General features: G+C 39.9%; 1 protein-coding gene across 1 annotated transcript; it reads left to right on the forward strand.

Annotated features, from left to right (window-relative positions):
• The first annotated feature begins 2,087 nt into the window (after positions 1 to 2,087).
• LOC118782705 (GTPase IMAP family member 9-like) lies at positions 2,088 to 11,090 on the forward strand. Its single transcript, XM_036536190.1, has 2 exons — positions 2,088 to 2,184; positions 9,146 to 11,090. The coding sequence occupies exons 1-2, from the start codon at positions 2,160 to 2,162 to the stop codon at positions 10,192 to 10,194; spliced, it is 1,074 nt and encodes a 357-aa protein (XP_036392083.1). The 5' UTR covers positions 2,088 to 2,159; the 3' UTR covers positions 10,195 to 11,090.
• The last annotated feature ends 6,480 nt before the right edge of the window (positions 11,091 to 17,570 follow it).

Raw genomic sequence — 17,570 nt, forward strand, 5'->3', positions numbered from 1 at the left:
TCTATGAAAAAAAATATTAATTATTACATGTATACTTTCAACCTTCTCCAAGTCATACACTGCTGTGCCCTGAAATTGAAATGTGCAAATGCAATGGAAGCTTCTCCAACTGTTAGAGAATCTGCATGATTATCAGAGTACAGATTCTTGTACACAAGGATCTGTTGTACTCAACACAGAGTGTACAGGTTTTATGTTCCAGTTTTTTTTTAACTTAAAGATGTTAATACTTAACTAATCACACATGTCATGTTAACAGTATTTATACCATATATGTCTGCCTTGTTTTAAAAACTAAAAATATAATTGTTGTAATGGTTATGCGTAATCAAATGTGAATAGTACATGCCTGAATTATGGTTCAATAATACAGCATACAGTATATATTTACAGTGGTACTTTTTGGTAAGGGGTTCTTGTGTTGAGAGAAAAGCTGTGTTGAGAGACATTCTTGGTTACTGAACTCATAAAAGATCTGTATTCAAATCTTTCATTCAAAATAACCTGTTCTGGTACCTATGTGTGCAGATCTGGCTCCTCTCGTGGCATGAAAAATAATTATTATTGCCTGCAACTGAAAATCCTCAGTAAAGACCAATAGCTGACTCGTTTCTCTCTTTGCCCTCCCTCGAAAATGTGAATGGCTCAGGTCAATGTGAAAATAAAGTGCATACCCAGCATGTAAAATTAACGTAAATGGCATAAGTATGAAAAATTTGGATGTTGATACTCACCCACGATTAAGAAAATGCCAACTCCACAAACACATTTACTCCCTAATGCAGCCAGCAGCATTCAAGCACTACAGTTGAACAACGTTCAGTTCAGTAATAATAATCATTCTGTTTATTGGGCATAATCAAAACAGTCATATAGGGTAAAGCTGCAACAACATTCATGTGCTACACAAGAGCCAAGCTAATTCATCTCAGCATCTCAAACAATGGATGTGAGTGTGGCATATGAAAAATGAAAGAAGTTCATCTGTTCACAAGCTGCATGCCAAATGCTTCCGACCTGTCCCTCAATAGGTTTAACACTAGTTCTGGTGGGCTACAATATTTAATCCATTAGCTGTTTCAAATAGTTGTCATAGTGTTTAAATATACTTTTCAAGATTCTAGAATTTTAAGAATTTTTAACATTAGAGCAGGCAAAAAATGAGAAACTCTGGCTAGTAGAGGCATCTCTACTGAGGAAGAAGAGGTCAGACAGTTTTTGCCCTCTCTGTCAACCTTGTATACCAGTTTCATAACTAAATACAGTCTAGTTAGGCAGTATTTTTTTAAACATGATTTTCTTCCATAAAGGTTTATTAACAGTCATTGCATTCTGCAACAAAGATGTGTTTATGTAGCGGAGCTGAAGTGATTAGCTCGTGTGAGTCCTGTGTAAAGCCTTAGGTAGCGGGTAGCAGGTAGCCGAGTGGTTGCAGCGGCTACGTCACTCCCTCTGAGACCTGGTTAAGTAGCGTTGTCGCCGACAGACTAACGGCAATTTGCCTTTAGCTCAACTGGCAACGACGCTGGCTTTAAGGGGTTGGCAGCGAGCAGTAAGAACCTCGGTTCGAAACTCGCTCGCTCGCCGACCCACGTAACATCACATTAAATCTAATACACAACGCAGTAAGATACCACCCGTTACATTTACTTCATTTTCTTTATCTGAATCATAACTTGTAATGTCAGGTACATACATCAGAGGGTGGTACCCAAACTGCAAGGAGGTTTTCACTTCCTCAAATATAATATTCAACAGATAATATAAACTCTTAATCTTGGACAACTTTCAGATTACACATATTTTTAAATAAGATAGACATGGTATATTGATCCAATTATAAATAGGCTTGATTTCTGCAGTGGATATTGGTGCAAATGGGAAAAAGGGGATATGATGGAGAGTTGCCACTGCACCAGAAAAACTGCTTAATTTACCACTTACTGCAGGAATTTTACAGAACATTGGATTTAAGCTGACATACGTGCAAAGCACAGGGAAATGCTCTTGGATAATGCAAACAATTGACTGGTTGATGCAAACTGGGTGTGTTTAGGTGTTAGTGTTTCACATAAAGAGAAAGCATTGGAGAAATTCTTCACACACATAGACATCAACATCTCAACGCATTTCAGTGATCCTGCCACACCGCCACAAAGATGAGTAACTACAAGTGGACTGCAGGTATGTTTCTTTTGTATTTGTTTTTTATTTTGAACTTCCATTACCAATCAACATTTAGTTTATCTCAGTACATTTTTCTTGAAGAGAATGAGCAAGAATGAGCACATATTGTATGTGCACTTTAAGAAAGGCTGGAAAGTTTGTTGATGTCTGTTTGTGGAATATAGGTTGATTTAAAATTCAATTCATTACCAAACTATTCAACATAAGCATAGCGCTTGCGCAATGCATGTATAAAAGATAAGACTCATTATTCAAGACATTCAAGAAACTTACTGAAGGCATTTTTAGTGAAAAAGGAAAAGCTATAATAGGTGAAATCTACAAACATTCAGAGATTATGCTGCTTCAAAAGACACAACTAGTACACATTTGGCTTCTCGTATGTACACTATAAAGGGTTTACCATGACATATTACCATGAAATTTACAGCATCTTATTGGCAGCTAAGTTTCTAGCAAGTTGCTGTATTTCATCACAGTATTAAGAGATCACACTGTGTCATGACACTCACTACAATACTGTATTTAACACAGTATTTCCCAATACTTTACTGTGGAAATTTTATAGTACTTTACTGGCAGCTGGTTGCCTACAAGGTACTGTACTTCACCCATTATATTACTGTAAGTTAATTATACTTGTCAAATCAGTGCTGTATGTTAACACAGTAATACTGTAGTAAATTCACACAGAACAGCACTATAAAAGAAAAAAACACTAAGTTACTGGCAATTGCCTGCTGGAGTGGCATACAGTATCCTGCTGTATTTAAAAACAAAAATGTTCAGATTTTACATTAGAGTTCAAATAAAACACTGATAGACTATGGGGCAATGGCATCAGTGGAAGTGTAGTGAAAGGCATACTTAAAATTTAATTCACTAACTGTACGATTATTTAATCGGTTGGGGGAAAATAAATACAAAAAAAATCAAAACTTGAAGTCTCTCATGCCTGTGTAAAAAAAGGACAGGGAAATGTTTTCAATTAACCTGGGTAATGTATCAGATGACTGTATCCAGCATGCTGTGAAAACTAAATATGTAAACAGCAGTGACTAAAATGGTGCATTATCTTCTAATTCTTCCAGTCAAAATTACTTGTGGGGAGCCATCTGTATTTGTAACATTTTATCCATCCATGTAACTCTTATTGTGAACAAACTTTACAAATCCAAGTCTGTGACTAGGTCTAGATATGTCACTATAGAAGTATAACAGACAATATTTAACTGAATGTATTTCTGAGGTGTGGCTGCCTCCTGCTGGTACTCTCTGTTAAAAACATATAGAGAATGGCAAAAAGGACTGCCAGCACTGCAGCAAAGTCCAATGGTGGAATTACAATTTTTTCCCCTCATTTGGGAGCATTCATTTTCCAGATCCCAAAATGAAAATGGAACTAAAAAACATGATAATTCAGTTTGACGGCTACATTCTTAGCATAAAAGGTACTTCTTAGAACCAACTGCAAACACTTTGCAATCACCCTGCCAGTGTCAAACACACTGCCTATTTCTTTCACAGTCTGAAAGGAAATATATTCATATTATATAGGATATTTATGATATATTAATGGAGTCACTAGGAGAGAAAGCTGGGATTGTACACGCTCTTTGGTTTCAGTGACTTATAGCATCATTAAAATTAAACCATCTATATCATTCTACATCATTAAATACCCATGACAGCCCAAATAAAAAGGATGTCCTCACTGCCCATGAACTAGACCATCATGACTACAGTAGTATAGCTGCAAGGCCTGCTGTATTGTGGTCAGGTTGTTTGCTATCTTGGCTGATCTCTGTGAAGACACTCTGAACTTGACACTGACTCCTAAAATACTGTAGTATTTGTCTTCCCTATTTCGGTTGAGTGGCAAATAATCATGATTCCAATTCAGTAAACATCATACTGAAACAGGTACCCACTCACCTCTGTGTGAAAGCAAAAGGCCAATTTTCTGTGATTATGCAGACTCAAACAAACCCTAATAACTAGTCAGTTCCTAGAGTCAGTCTCAGTCTATGGAGTGACATCTGTTTTTACTCCCATTAGAAATAAGATGCACTGAGAGACTTTTTTAAGGGCAACTGAATAATTTCTTGTATATTTTAAAATAAGCAACTTAAATAAGCAAACTTTACAATCAAGTTTTAGATTAACTCAGAAATGGCTATAAACCTTCTTCAACTCCTACTGAGAGAAAAACCCATCATTCTGAAAACTTAAGATGCAAACAAAGGGCATGTACAGTATCAGCTGTGAACGTAAGTGCTCCATGGAAGGGAGTGGCAGTCATTTTAAAGGTCCATACAAAACCTATCCCCTCAAGAATGAGCCAATTCTGATTAATCTATATTTGTCTTATAGTGTCCTCTAAATATATGGCATTAAATGTTGATCTGAAATTAAATTCATGATTTTGTCTGACAGTTCTTCCAAATATCTTTGTTACTGTTTGATCAGTTAGTTGTTGATTAGCTGTTTGGCTTGTGATAAATACAGTAAGGTTACTGTATTTCATACAACATTTTACAATAACAACACAAATACAGTGTTTTCTTTCTCTGATCATGACAATTTACCCATAATGCAACGTAATCAACAGTATACTACACTTTCACTGTTTTTGACAGTTGACAATTACTGTCTAACTACACTGTAGTTTAATGAAGTACAGTATGCCTTTTAAATCACTTACAAAATTTATAAACTGCCTTGTAAAACTGGTTCAATTGCCACGTTCTGTCAGAAAAAGTGTTAACGGGATCCAAAATGTACAAATGGCAACAACAGTGTTAAATTGCGTGAGATATTGCTATCTTGGGTTTCACATCTCATTAAGCATTTGATACATCATCTCTTTGACAATGTGACTCATGAAGTGAGTTGTCAAATAACTCAGACAGCATCACCTCAAAGCTGGCTAGATGCCGCATTTGCATTATATAAGCCATTATTCTTCATATAATAAATTCAGTATGCATGCAAACCTCTTACCTGCAGTACTTACTCAATTTTCTCACATTTCCCACACAGGTTATGTGCAATGACAATTTCTTTTTCCTTAATTCAAATCTAACAAACTAAGATTGTGTTCTGTTAATGATTCAGAAATTGGGGGTTTTCAGGATGGCAGCTTGAAGGGAGGTTGCGCTTAGATGAGCTGGTGCGCTACTGCGCTGATTTTTAAATTTTACCCTACAACACATAATGTTCCACAAACCTTCATAACTTCACATCCTACAATGAGTCTTAACAACTATTTTTTGAGGCAGTCTGACAACATGCCACACAGGAAAAACCCAATCTCCAATACCTCGGACAAGCTTAGCAAACCAGCAAAGCTGACATAGGAGCTAGCTCACTTGCACCAGCACATTGTGAGGTGGTTTCTGAGATTATGGCTAACATCTCCAGAGTTATTGATGAAAAGCTAGGGCCACTATCACAACTCCTACAAGTGCACCGTGAAGAACTTGACAGTGAAAGCGGATTATGGAGCAGAGACTAGAATTTCGGCATTGGAAGATGCTGTGGATCCTGTCGAGGGCAAGTTGAGAGCATTGGAAAGACAGATGCTTGACTTGAGAGAGTGCACTGATGACTTGGAGAACAGAGGGAGAAGAAAAAACATATGCATCGTTGAATTCCTAGAGGATGCTGAGGGTGATGATCCCACACAGTTTTTTGAGACCTGGCTCCCTAAAACCCTGAACATTGAAACAAAGTCGGCTGAATAAAGCTAGAGAGAGCGCACTGCTCGTTGGCCCCCAAGCCTACCCCTACCCAGAGACCACAATCTGTTCTGGTGAGATTCCACAACTATCAGGATAAACTCGTGATGAATGCATCGTGGGAAATGGGGAGAAAGAATCAAGGACTGAAGTATGGGAACGCCACAGTGATGATCTTTCAGGATTTCTCAGCTGCTGTTCTTCGCAAGTGCAAACAATTTCGCGGGGTGAAGAAACGCCTGAATTCAATTGGTGCTGAGTACAAACAAGTCTCGCTCAAGCCCCGCGGCTCCACCGAGATGTTCCATGACCCAGTTGCAGTGGAGCATTACATCGGGTCGCTGGATATGACTCCTGTTGATAACACGTGAATGTCGGACTGACTCAAGTTTTTGAATCGTGCAGTTGACTAATTGGGATGTCCATTAGGTCATGAGTATAGGTTACTAGTGTGGACTCTACTTTAAATTGAGTTTTCTTTACAATAAGTCTATGTAGGTTAGAATAAGGGTGACACCTCTTGGCGTCCTGAGCCGATAGTTTTCTTTTGTTGTCAGAGAGCCCTTTCACTCAAGTTCTCTTTGTATTAAGAGAAGGACAGTGCTTAACTTTAATGCCAATGTTAGGCCAGTTATACCTTAAGTATACACCTTTTTGTTACCTGTATGTTGGATGTTGTTTGTTACCTGGCTCCTTTTTCACTTTAACGACATTAACAACTTATAGGCAAAAAATGTAAATTTGTAGCTCATGATTATGCCAACATTGAATTTATACACTTGGAATCTTAATGGTGTCCACACACCTGTTAAACGGAGAAAGGTGTTGACTTATCTTAAAAGGGAGAGGGTACATATAGCATTACTGCAGGAGACCCACTTAAAGGAACATTTAAAATTGCAACAAGAGGGATTCACGCAAATCTTTTTTTCTTCATTTATGTCAAGGAATAGAGGCATGGCTATTTTATTTAAAAAAAACTTACCATTTAAATTTCTAAACTGTGAGGACCTGGATTATGTAGATGTATGGAGGGCTCAGCACCCGGTAGATAAAGAGTATACTTTTTCCAAAAGTCCATAAATGCTATACAAGAATATATTATTGCTTTATTCCAAAAATATAGCTGCAATCAGTTACTCCAGCCTCCACAGGGAATATAGCTGTGTCCGATCATGCTACTGTCTTCATTCAGTATAACCTGCGGAAGCCGGTTACTCAGACTAGACACTGGAGGTTTAACCCTTACATTCTAACAGATCATAAATTCATATCTTATTTCACAGAGGAATTTAAATCATTTTCATCTATTAATTCAACCTCTACAGAAGATCCATCACTGCTGTGGGAAACATCCAAAGCCTTTTCAAGAGGTCTTATCATATCTTACTGCATATGTCCAGTAAGGGGCATAAACAAGCTGAACAAAGGGAGATCTTGGAATTCAAACTTAAGCAGGTTGAAAAAGATTATGTTAAAAATCCATCTTCGTAAGAAATTTCTGCACTACCCTCTACTTTAGACTCTCTCTTAACAAAGCATGCAAAGGGCAAAATTAGATTTGCCAAACAAAATCTATATGAACATGGTCATAAAGCAAGGAAATACTTTGCATATCTAATGAAGAAACTCCCAAACTCTCTTCAATTACAGATGGTTATGGTATGCAATCTTTTGACACTTCAACCATTAATGACACATTTAAGAGCTTCTATGAACATTTATATAAATCAGAGCTACATGCCGATGCCCCAGAGTTAATGGATACTCTTTTCTCCTCTCGTAATCTTCCCAGCTTGTCAGATGATCAGAGATATACTCTTAACTCTCCTATATCTAGGGAAGAAGTGTTTGATGCTATTAAGGGGCTACAGTACAGAATAAATTTCAGTAAGTCAGAAACAATGCCCTTGGGTAGTTTAAAACAAAAACCTCAAACTTCATCTCCCTTTCAAATGGTCCCCAGCAGGCTTCATATATTTAGGAATACATATAACACCCATCTTTGACCAAATGTACAACATAAATTTTGTTCCCCTCTTTGAATGCATTAGACTAGATTTAGAGAGAGCTGCTGGAGAAACTTGATACCATTGTTAGGAGGAATGGGGGTGGTACTACACCAATAAGATGTTGCAAAAAGTAGAAAGAGGAGTAGATTGTAAAGAAACAAAAGGAAGAGATACACAAGCAGTTGGAAGAGCTGAGGAAGTGCTATAAAGCAGTGGTTATCAACTCCGGTCCTGGGGACCCACTGCCCAGCATGTTTTAGATGCCTCCCTGCTCCAACACACCTGGTTCAAATGATCAACTGAGTATTAACTGCTGCAGCTGCTTTATAACAAGCTGATCATTTGAATCAGGTGTCGTGCAACATTAGGTCAAGCGGTAGTGTAGCACAGTGGTTAAGGAGTGGGACTTGTAACTGAAAGGTTGCCGGGTCATTCACCGCTGGGAAATTGCTGCTGTATCCTTGGGCAAGGTACTTAACCAACGATTGCCTCAGTAAATATCCAGTTGTATAAATGGATAATATTGTGAAGAACTGTAACCTATGTAAGTTGCTTTGGATAAAAGTGTCTGCCAAATGAATAAATGTAAAATATTACATTACATTATTGTGCAGAAAATCTTATCCTGAGCGACTTGTTTACAGCAGCAGTGCCCCAGTGGGGAATAAAATCAGCAGCCTTTTGGTTACAAGCCCTGCTCCTTACCACTATGCTACACTGCCACCCTACTGCCTACTCACATGCCAAAGGCTATTATTTCTCATGTGGCTACACTGATGTCATCCAAATAGAAAGTAACTTGTCAGTGTCATTCACGCCAGATAAGCATTTACAAAATGACAACAGAGATGACCTTCATGTTTTCTGGAACAAAATGTATTTTTTGTGAACAGTATGAATTTGCTCCATACAATGCTATGAAGATCAAAATGAAAAAAAATGAAAAATGAAGCTGGAAAAATGATCCAATACATATTTTTTCTATTATTTCACTGCAGCTATGTTACAAGTCCCTGATTACGATGCTACCATTAAGTATTGTTGCTGTTGCTACAGTAGTTATCTTGGATGTGGTTTGATGTTTCACATATATCTTCAGTTTTTGACCATTTATTGATATAAGGCTTTTGAGAGAAAAAAAGATTGAGTGAAAATGTACTTTCTCAACAGTGGGAGATTAATCATGTTTAACCACTTTATTCCCAGGATCAGATCAAAGGATTGTGCTTGTTGGTGTGAGTGGAGTTGGGAAGAGTGCCACAGGAAACACAATCTTGGGAAGAGAGGAATTTGACTCAGAAATAAACTCATCTTCATTGACACTGAAATGTCAAAAAGGAGAAGCATCTGTGTGTGGAAGAGAGGTCACAGTGGTTGACACCCCAGGCTTGTTTAATACTGAGCTCTCTGAAGAAGAACTGAAGGAAGAAATGAAAAACGCTATGACTCTGAGTGAACCTGGACCCCATGCTTTTCTTCTGGTGATACAGCTGGGCAGATTCTCTCAGCAAGAGAAAGTAGCAGTTGAAAAACTAGAGGAGATCTTTGGTGAAAGAGTGCGGGACTACATTTTAGTTCTATTCACACATGGGGATGAGCTGAGAAACATAAATATTCATCAGTTTGTTCAGAGGGATGGAAATCTTTCTCAGCTGATTAAGAAATGTGGAAATAGGTATCATGTCTTCAACAACAAACACATGGAAAATCATACACAGGTCATGGAGCTCCTTGGAAAAACAGAAAAAATGCTCTCAGAGAAAGACAGTGAATATTATGCAAATCAGGGGATACAACACTGCAGGACAGAAAACCAGATCAGACCAGTTGCCGTGGTAATTGCAGCACTGATGGGGGCAGTAGCTGGATCAGAGATAGAGAAAAAAATGCTAACATTGACAGGGGCTGAACCAAGAGAAGACTTAGGAACTCTTTACAGCTCAATAATAAGGACAGTAGTTGCAACAGCAGTAGGATCAGCAGTAGGAGCAGCAGCAGAAATGGCCGTGTTCATGAGGGACAGATCAGTGATGGAGCCAGGAATGAGCTCAGCATTAGAAGAAAGAGTAAGAGCAGCAGTGAAGTCTGGATTTACTGAAGCAATAAAGGCAGGTGTGGGAGCAGTTATGAGGACAGGAAGACGCAGGGCGATATGGGCAGGAATTGGTGCAGCAATATGTGCAACAGTGGGAGCAGGAATAGGAGCAGGAGTCGGTGCATTAATTGGGACAGGGGTTGTGGCAATCATGACATAGTCTTTTAGTGTAAAGGTGTATTAACAAATTGGTCAAAATGAATAAAACAAGCCACCTACTGTAAAGTTTAGCAGACCACCAATGGAGAGAAGTTAGGTCAAGCTAGAAAGTCTCTTGGTGGCTTGTCATTGTTAATGTCATCTCTGTTAGCTTCCAGTCTTTTTAAGCCAAGCATTTCTCTTTTCCAATAGGTACATTCAGCCACCTATTTGAAATAACCTACCTACTGTATTAGGGAAGTACATTATGCTGGCAACTCCCTCCTCTACCCCACCTCCACCTACTGTTTGGGTTCACCTAACTGGGGAGTCACCTTAAAGGTGCAGTCAATGTCCAAGAGCAAAAGCTACACTGTATCTGCATATTCATTCAATTGTACAATACAGTTTGTGCTCTCAGATGTGATATGTTCTCATGGTCAAACTGCTGTTCTTTAAACTATTGGGTGCATTTATATTTTGAACATTTTGAATCTGATTAAGTTAATGTATTTTCTAATCATTGTAATTTCAGCCAGATGTTTGTGTTTTTGGTCAACATGTTTAAACAAATTTGCTTTGATACAAACACAGAATATATATAGCTCATTTATGCAGTAAAGGATCTCTTCTGTCTCTCCCTGTCTGTATTACCCTTGTGTATTAATGTCGCTGCAAAAAGAGATGTTCTGTGAAGAATTGGCCTCCTTCTCCTGAGTTTTCACTTTTTCTTTTTATTTGTAAAAGAGAACCATATAATGGTTTCTGTACATAAAACTGTGCAAACTGTATGATTACTTCCTGTTGAATGTATTGTACAGTTGAAAATGACTACAAATTTTATGCTATTCCACTGTGGTCCTGGAGGGCCATTGTCCAGCAGGATTTTTTAAACTGGAGTTGCAAATTAATTTTGAATTGGGAATGCAATGTCAATTACATGCATAATTAAAGCAGTTTTTCTTGATACTGTGTTATTTATTGTAGATCATAAATACACTCATTATACCAAGCTTTTATTTTTACACTTATTTTTAAATATTCATTGAAAATGTATCAAATAAATCTTAGCATTGCGCAAACATTTCAACACAGACTTATTTGAACATGAAACACAAATCAGCACATTATCTCATTTACCCATACACAGGTTCTTCAGAGGTTAAAGTTAGATATAGCAAAAATGTTAAGGTTTGTAAGGTAACTTTTCACACACCTTTGAACATAAAACACGGTGGAGAAAGATGGAGGAAACTGCTACGCAAACGAGATATATGAATTAACAGATCAAGTCATTTGACAAGAGGAAGAAAGAAAACTTAAGAAGAAAAATGGAACATCTGAAGTTCATGAAGCTGAAAGGGCAGAAGTAAAAGAAGAAGCAAGCAAGAGCTTTGTAAACAAAGTCCTCAAAAGAAGTGTTGGCATTACTGTTGGGTGTTTCCTGGGTGCATTTCTTGGAATGGCAGTTGGCCTACCTCTTGTGTTAACTGTTAAGGCAGCGCGGCCAGGCATTGCAATAGTAATGGCAGCAGCAGTAGGAGGAGCAGTTGTGGGAGGGATGGTAGCAGCAGAGACTGATGGGCCTGGGGATGCAGCCTGTAAGGCAGCAGATGCTGTGGTTGCTGTAAGCAAACAGATAATGAGAGGAGCAACAGAAAGAATTAAAACATCTGTCAAAACGCAAGCACAAATGATGTCACATGTCACATGATTTGATGGCCATCAAATGCTTATCAAATAGCTGTCAAATGCTTATATGTAACTTTCTCATGACTGTTAATTTGATTGATATGAAATTTTATATGTGTAATCTTTATATTTGTAATCTTTGTATTTATAATAAGAAGGAAAAATCAATACATGAAAAACAATACCTGCTATAAGCCAAATAATTAATGTCATTTGCAAAGAACTATACCACCAAGCTTATGTCATTCATCATAATGTTGATCTTAATTTTGTGTGCAAAATTTGAGTCATCAATAGTGTCACATGTTTGAACGGTCTCAGAAAACAGATCTCGGATAATTAGCCTAACTGTACATCAAGCCTGGAAACATCTCTAAATCAGTTAATTATTCAACAGATACTGGTAATTCCAGCATGATAAGGATTGTGTTTCTTGGGATCTGGAGTTGAGAAGAGCAGCAGTGGAAATGTCATTCTGAGAGATGGAAATTTTGAGTATGACAATATGCCCAATTCTCTCACACGTAAGAGTAAATTCACAAAACAAAACAGATTAATGGGAGACCAGAAACAATGACACCCCGGGATTCTGTGACAGACTTCTCAGAGAAAGAGATGAAGACTGAGATTTTGAGGTGTATCTCCCTGTCTGCACAAGGACCCTGTGTAAAAATCACAGTAATACAGCTGGACTCACACGGAGAGGTAGTGCCTATATTATTCTTCACCATCTTGTCTATCTTCTCCAGAAGCTTTGTCATCTGACTGTAAGTGGTCTTGTGTTTGCTGTTGAATACATGACATGACCTTCCATAATTCTAAACAAAGTTCTTCAGGAAGGAATTTTATTCAATTAAGCTGTTGAACTGACTTGTTCTTCAGACTGTCCCCCTGTTGTGAATAGGGTAACAGTCAACTTCAGAGCCCCCGCTCCAAACTGCTTTTTAACTTTTGTCATGGCCTCTTTACTATACTCAACATGTAGATAGTAAAGTGTACCAATAGCCAGCTACAGTTAGACAGGATAAGAAATTCCAGTATGAGTGATATAGATTTAAGTGTATTTATTTGTGAACATGTGCAGCATCAAATGAATGGGAAGCAGATCTGCAGGGATGTTTGGATTGACTTGGAATCCAGTCCTCCAGGGAGGCAAGAACATCAAGCACTGCCATAAGGACAACACTGAGAGCCCCCCTTCAGACCCTCTGGAGAAGAAGGGGCTGATCCTGGCCATAGGAGAAGGACAGCATAAATCTGGATGCAAATGGAGAGAGGGTGATATCCAGGTAGAGGACCTTGGAATACTGTCCAGGACAGGGACCTGTAGGCAGGAGGAAAGGAGCAAAAGATAGAGAGTGGGGAGGAGGTGGGATGTGCAGACAGATGACATATCAGGAAGGAGTTAGTAGATGGTTTATGTACATAATTTGCTGGTTTGAATCGATTTGGGTAGAATATGTGTGGTTATAGGAATTTCCTGTCCTTTTAATATTCAGTTATAACACTTCCATTAATTACAAAATCAGATACACCAAGCATCACGGAAATGTAGCAGCCCAGCTGGTCCGTGATCTCCCCAAGTACTCCTACATAAAAGCCCTCCTGAACGCCCTACACTGGCTACTGATAACAACTCGCATCTGTTTTAAAAGGCTGATGTTGGTCTACAAGGCAGCAATGGCAACAGCTACCTCACATCTACGATCGTTCATGACATTTTACAAACAGGCCATGGTCTGTATATAGTAGATCTAAGGGCTGTACTACGAAGCGAGGTAACTGGCTTGTCCAGGTAACCTCAGGAGTAACTTCATGACGTTGGGTGTAACTTCCCGATTAACCCATACTACGAAAGGTGGATAAGTCTTACCCAAGGTATGTTGTCATGGCAGTTTATGCTGCATCTCTAAACTGTTCCGAGCAGGTTATCTTCGTGGTTGACTCGATGTTACCTTATATAAGCACCGCCCCTCCGCCTACAATCTTGTCGAGAAAAATGCTGCCACATTTGGAACACCCAGTCGACATTGGCGCACGGATTGTGAGAGGCTCACTCCGCAGGGCGGGGGTGTTTAGAGACCGTCAGAATCCTCTAGCTTACCCCGATAATGTTCTCTATGAAAGATATTGATTCTCATCTGAGGGAATTCAGTATCTTTGCTGGCTTCTAGGGCCAAATGTCTCCAATGGCACTCGCCGGAATAATGCCCTCACTGTTGAACAGACAGTGTGCCTTGCTTTGTGATATTTTGCCAGTGGACACTTAAGCTGCGTTTCCACTAAGCAGTACAGTACAGTTCGGTTCGTTACGTAACGGTTTGGTACGGTAAACCCTGGTATGGCTTGTGTCTCCACTGCCAACCGTACCCTACTTAATAGGCGGGGCGTATGCTGGATGGCGATTGCTGCGTCAGCTAGGTAAGAAGCGTGACATCATAAAAGCGCGCAAAGAACGCAACACAGCAGAGATGGTTGAGGAACTTTTGTGTTTGTATTAGGCCTGTCAACGTTAACGCGCTAACGCTCGTTCGCGATTAATCTGGAAACTTTAACACGTTAATGTTTTAATGCAAATTAATCATATTATCAAGTCTGGCCGCAACTTCCTTCTGTAATTCCAGCGCGGATATTTACCTGTCTGAATTACTGAAAGACGTGACAAACGCAGATGTGCTGAACAGCAAATTTCGTTTTAACCCTTTTGCATGTAACTTATTTGTTATGGTATGTAGTGCGTGTGTTACCTTATATGGTTCGTTATGTTTTCATTTGCATTATTAAGTTTCTTATAGATTTCAGTTAGCAGTCGCTATATTTTTAGAGTTTAATCGCTGTTTCCTCAAAGCCAAAATTAGCTAGAATTTCTCCAATCTAGTGTTCTAATCGCACCAGTTTTAGCATATGCGCTAAACGGCTAATCACACCAGTGTGACCCTACGCACAAAATGGTTAAAACGAAATTTGCCGTTCAGCACATCTGCGTTTGCCACGCCTTTCAGTAATTCAGCATATGCGGGAAATGGCCTAATCACACTGGTATGACCGTACGGACCGTACCAGGGTTTTTGGTACCCTTTGGTGCGTTTCCACCAAGCAGTACAGTACAGTTCGGTTTGTTACATAACGGTTTGGTACGGTAAACCCTGGTACGGTTTGTGTCTCCACTGCCAACTGTACCCTACTTAATAGGCGGGGTGTATGCTGGACGGCGATTGCTGCGTCAGCTAGGTAAGTAGCGTGACATCATAAAAGCTAGGTAAGTAGTGTGACGTCATAAAAGGTAGGTAAGTACCCCTCTTTCAGCAGGACAATGCGCCCTGCCACACTGCACACATTGTTCGGGAATGGTTTGAGGAACATGATGAAGTGTTCAAAGTGTTGCCCTGGCCTCCAAATTCTCCAGATCTCAATCTGATTGAGCATCTGTGGGATGTGCTGGACTGATAAGTCCGATCCACAGCGGCTCCACCTTGCAACTTACAGGACTTGATCTGCTGCTAATGTTTTGGTGCCAGATACCACAGGACACCTTCAGGGGTCTTGCAGAGTCCATGCCTCGGCGGGTCGGCTCTTTTTTGGCAGCACACAGAGGACCACCAGCATGTTGGGCAGGTGGTCATAATGTTTTGGTGTCAGTACTGCGGCAAATTAGCCGGTTTGTTTTTGTTTTCCCCGTCCATGTGCTCGTGTTTTCCCTGTGTTCCAGCCCTGCCCTGCTGTCTGCCCTGTCGCCGCCCATCTGAGTACCTGATTGTCTCCACCTGCCTGCCCACACACCTGCATCCCATCTCCTCATCAGCCTAGCCCTATATCTTCCCTGCTTGTTTCTTGTCTCGTTGCCAGTTCATCTCAGTTTACCTGTTACACTACCAGCTGTTTTGTCCTGGCCTGCCTGCCTGCCTGCCTGCCTGCCTGCCTGCCTGCCTGCCTGCCTGCCTGCCTGCCTGCCTGCCTGCCTGCCTGCCTGCCTGCCTGCCTGATCTTGCCTGCCTGCCTGCCTGATCTTGCCTGCCTGCCTGCCTGATCTTGCCTGCCTGCCTGATCTTGCCTGTTCCTCTTGACCACGTTTTTGGTATTGTTCGCCGTGCGTATCAGAGTTTCTGAAACCCTATTGTACCTTTGGGTTGTTGTTGCTGCACGCTGTCTCAGTGGAGTGAATGGTTTTTAAAACTGACAGACTGAGTGGAGCCTACATATGTGTTTTTGATTTAATACAGTTTTATTAGAGGGCTGTACGACGAAGGGAGTTTAACCTACTCCGATTTAACTCGGGGTTATCAAGGAAAGTCAAGGTTGACAAACTCTGATTGCCTAAGTCGATGTACTACAACGGTGAGTAAGATGTCCGTGAGTTGATTCAGTGTTAACTTAATCGGAGTTTGTGCGCTTTCGCATAAAAGGGGCGTGTTCGGCAATGCAGGTGGAGTTTTTGCATAATGGCTCGTATTCCGTATTTTTCTCTGGGAGAATGTACGTTGATGATGTCAGGATATGAGGAGTTTAAAGAAACGTTAATGGCTAAATCCAATGGCATGGCAGCCAACAGAGCCACGGAGGCTTGTTGGCAACGCATTGCCGACAGGGTAAACTCGTAAGAACAGTGTTGTCAAATGTTCTTTATTTTGTCTTACGCACTCTTTTATGATTGAAATGTAAAGACGCGTAAATAGTGTAAATCTAAATATGTGAAAACAATTAGGATAATTTAATTATAGCCTACACATGGGCTACATTTCTGAAATTGAACCCTTACTCAATGTTAATGAATTTAAGATCTACTCCCTAAAGCACCTAGGCGTAGGGCTACCTATATGAATGTAATGCTATTGTGTTAAGAATAACTTCATTCTAACAATCAGAGTACAGGTGTGGTGTGTAGCCTACACTTATGATAGCCTATTCATGTGTTCACAGAAAACAGAATAGTGATAGTGAAAACTGGAGGAGTGCCACCTCCTGCTACATTTTCACAGGCAGAGGAGTTGGCAATGGTGAACAATAGAGGAAGGCCCATAATGGAGGGGGTTGAGGGGGCAGTCAGTTCTGATCCAGGTGGCAGCTCAATGTCCACCCTTTATGTACAGGGTAATATCATATCAATTGTTTTTATTGGCCAGTTTAAAATTATGTTCACATGCCTGTCTTATGTACAGTAGAGGGGGATACTATTGATCTCCAGTCACCAGCATGCCCCTCATCTTTCTCTCAGGTAGAGGTAAGTGTGGAAATAACTGAGGAGTTCTGTGGTTTTATCAATGCTGATATGCTGACAGAACTTAACAGCTTTTCTTTTTTCCAGGAGGACTTTGGTGAGGAGTACATGTCTGACACACACACCCAGGTTGACCCACTTCATCACTTGTATTTTTATGTCTTTTTATATTTTTATATGACTAACATAGGCTAATATTAGGCTTTGTATGGAAAATTTTTTCATGAGCTGTCCAGCATATTTCCAGTCATACATCTATTAAATGAGGAGGAACCTTCAAGAGAACAAAGCTTTGGTCAGTTGGTAATCACATTATTGTCTTTCAGGAGGAGCTAAATCAACCACTCTCCCCACCATGGCTACCTCCTCTCAGGCCTCTCGGAGAACTCAAAGGGTAGCTTTTCCTTTGCTATTAAAAGGATTATTCATACTGACAATATGTAACACTAATGCTGAATCCTGCATGCCATGTTCTTTCTCTCAATGTGTTT

The sequence above is a fragment of the Megalops cyprinoides genome, chromosome 1 (genome assembly GCF_013368585.1).
Source record: "Megalops cyprinoides isolate fMegCyp1 chromosome 1, fMegCyp1.pri, whole genome shotgun sequence".
Taxonomy (NCBI): domain Eukaryota; kingdom Metazoa; phylum Chordata; class Actinopteri; order Elopiformes; family Megalopidae; genus Megalops; species Megalops cyprinoides.

Bases quoted from the DNA above. Each gene is read 5' to 3' on its own strand.
- LOC118782705 (XM_036536190.1), top strand. From the start codon at position 2,160: ATGAGTAACTACAAGTGGACTGCAG. The intron at 2,185-9,145 runs GTATGTTTCTTT...CTTTATTCCCAG, and splicing joins TAACTACAAGTGGACTGCAG to GATCAGATCAAAGGATTGTG.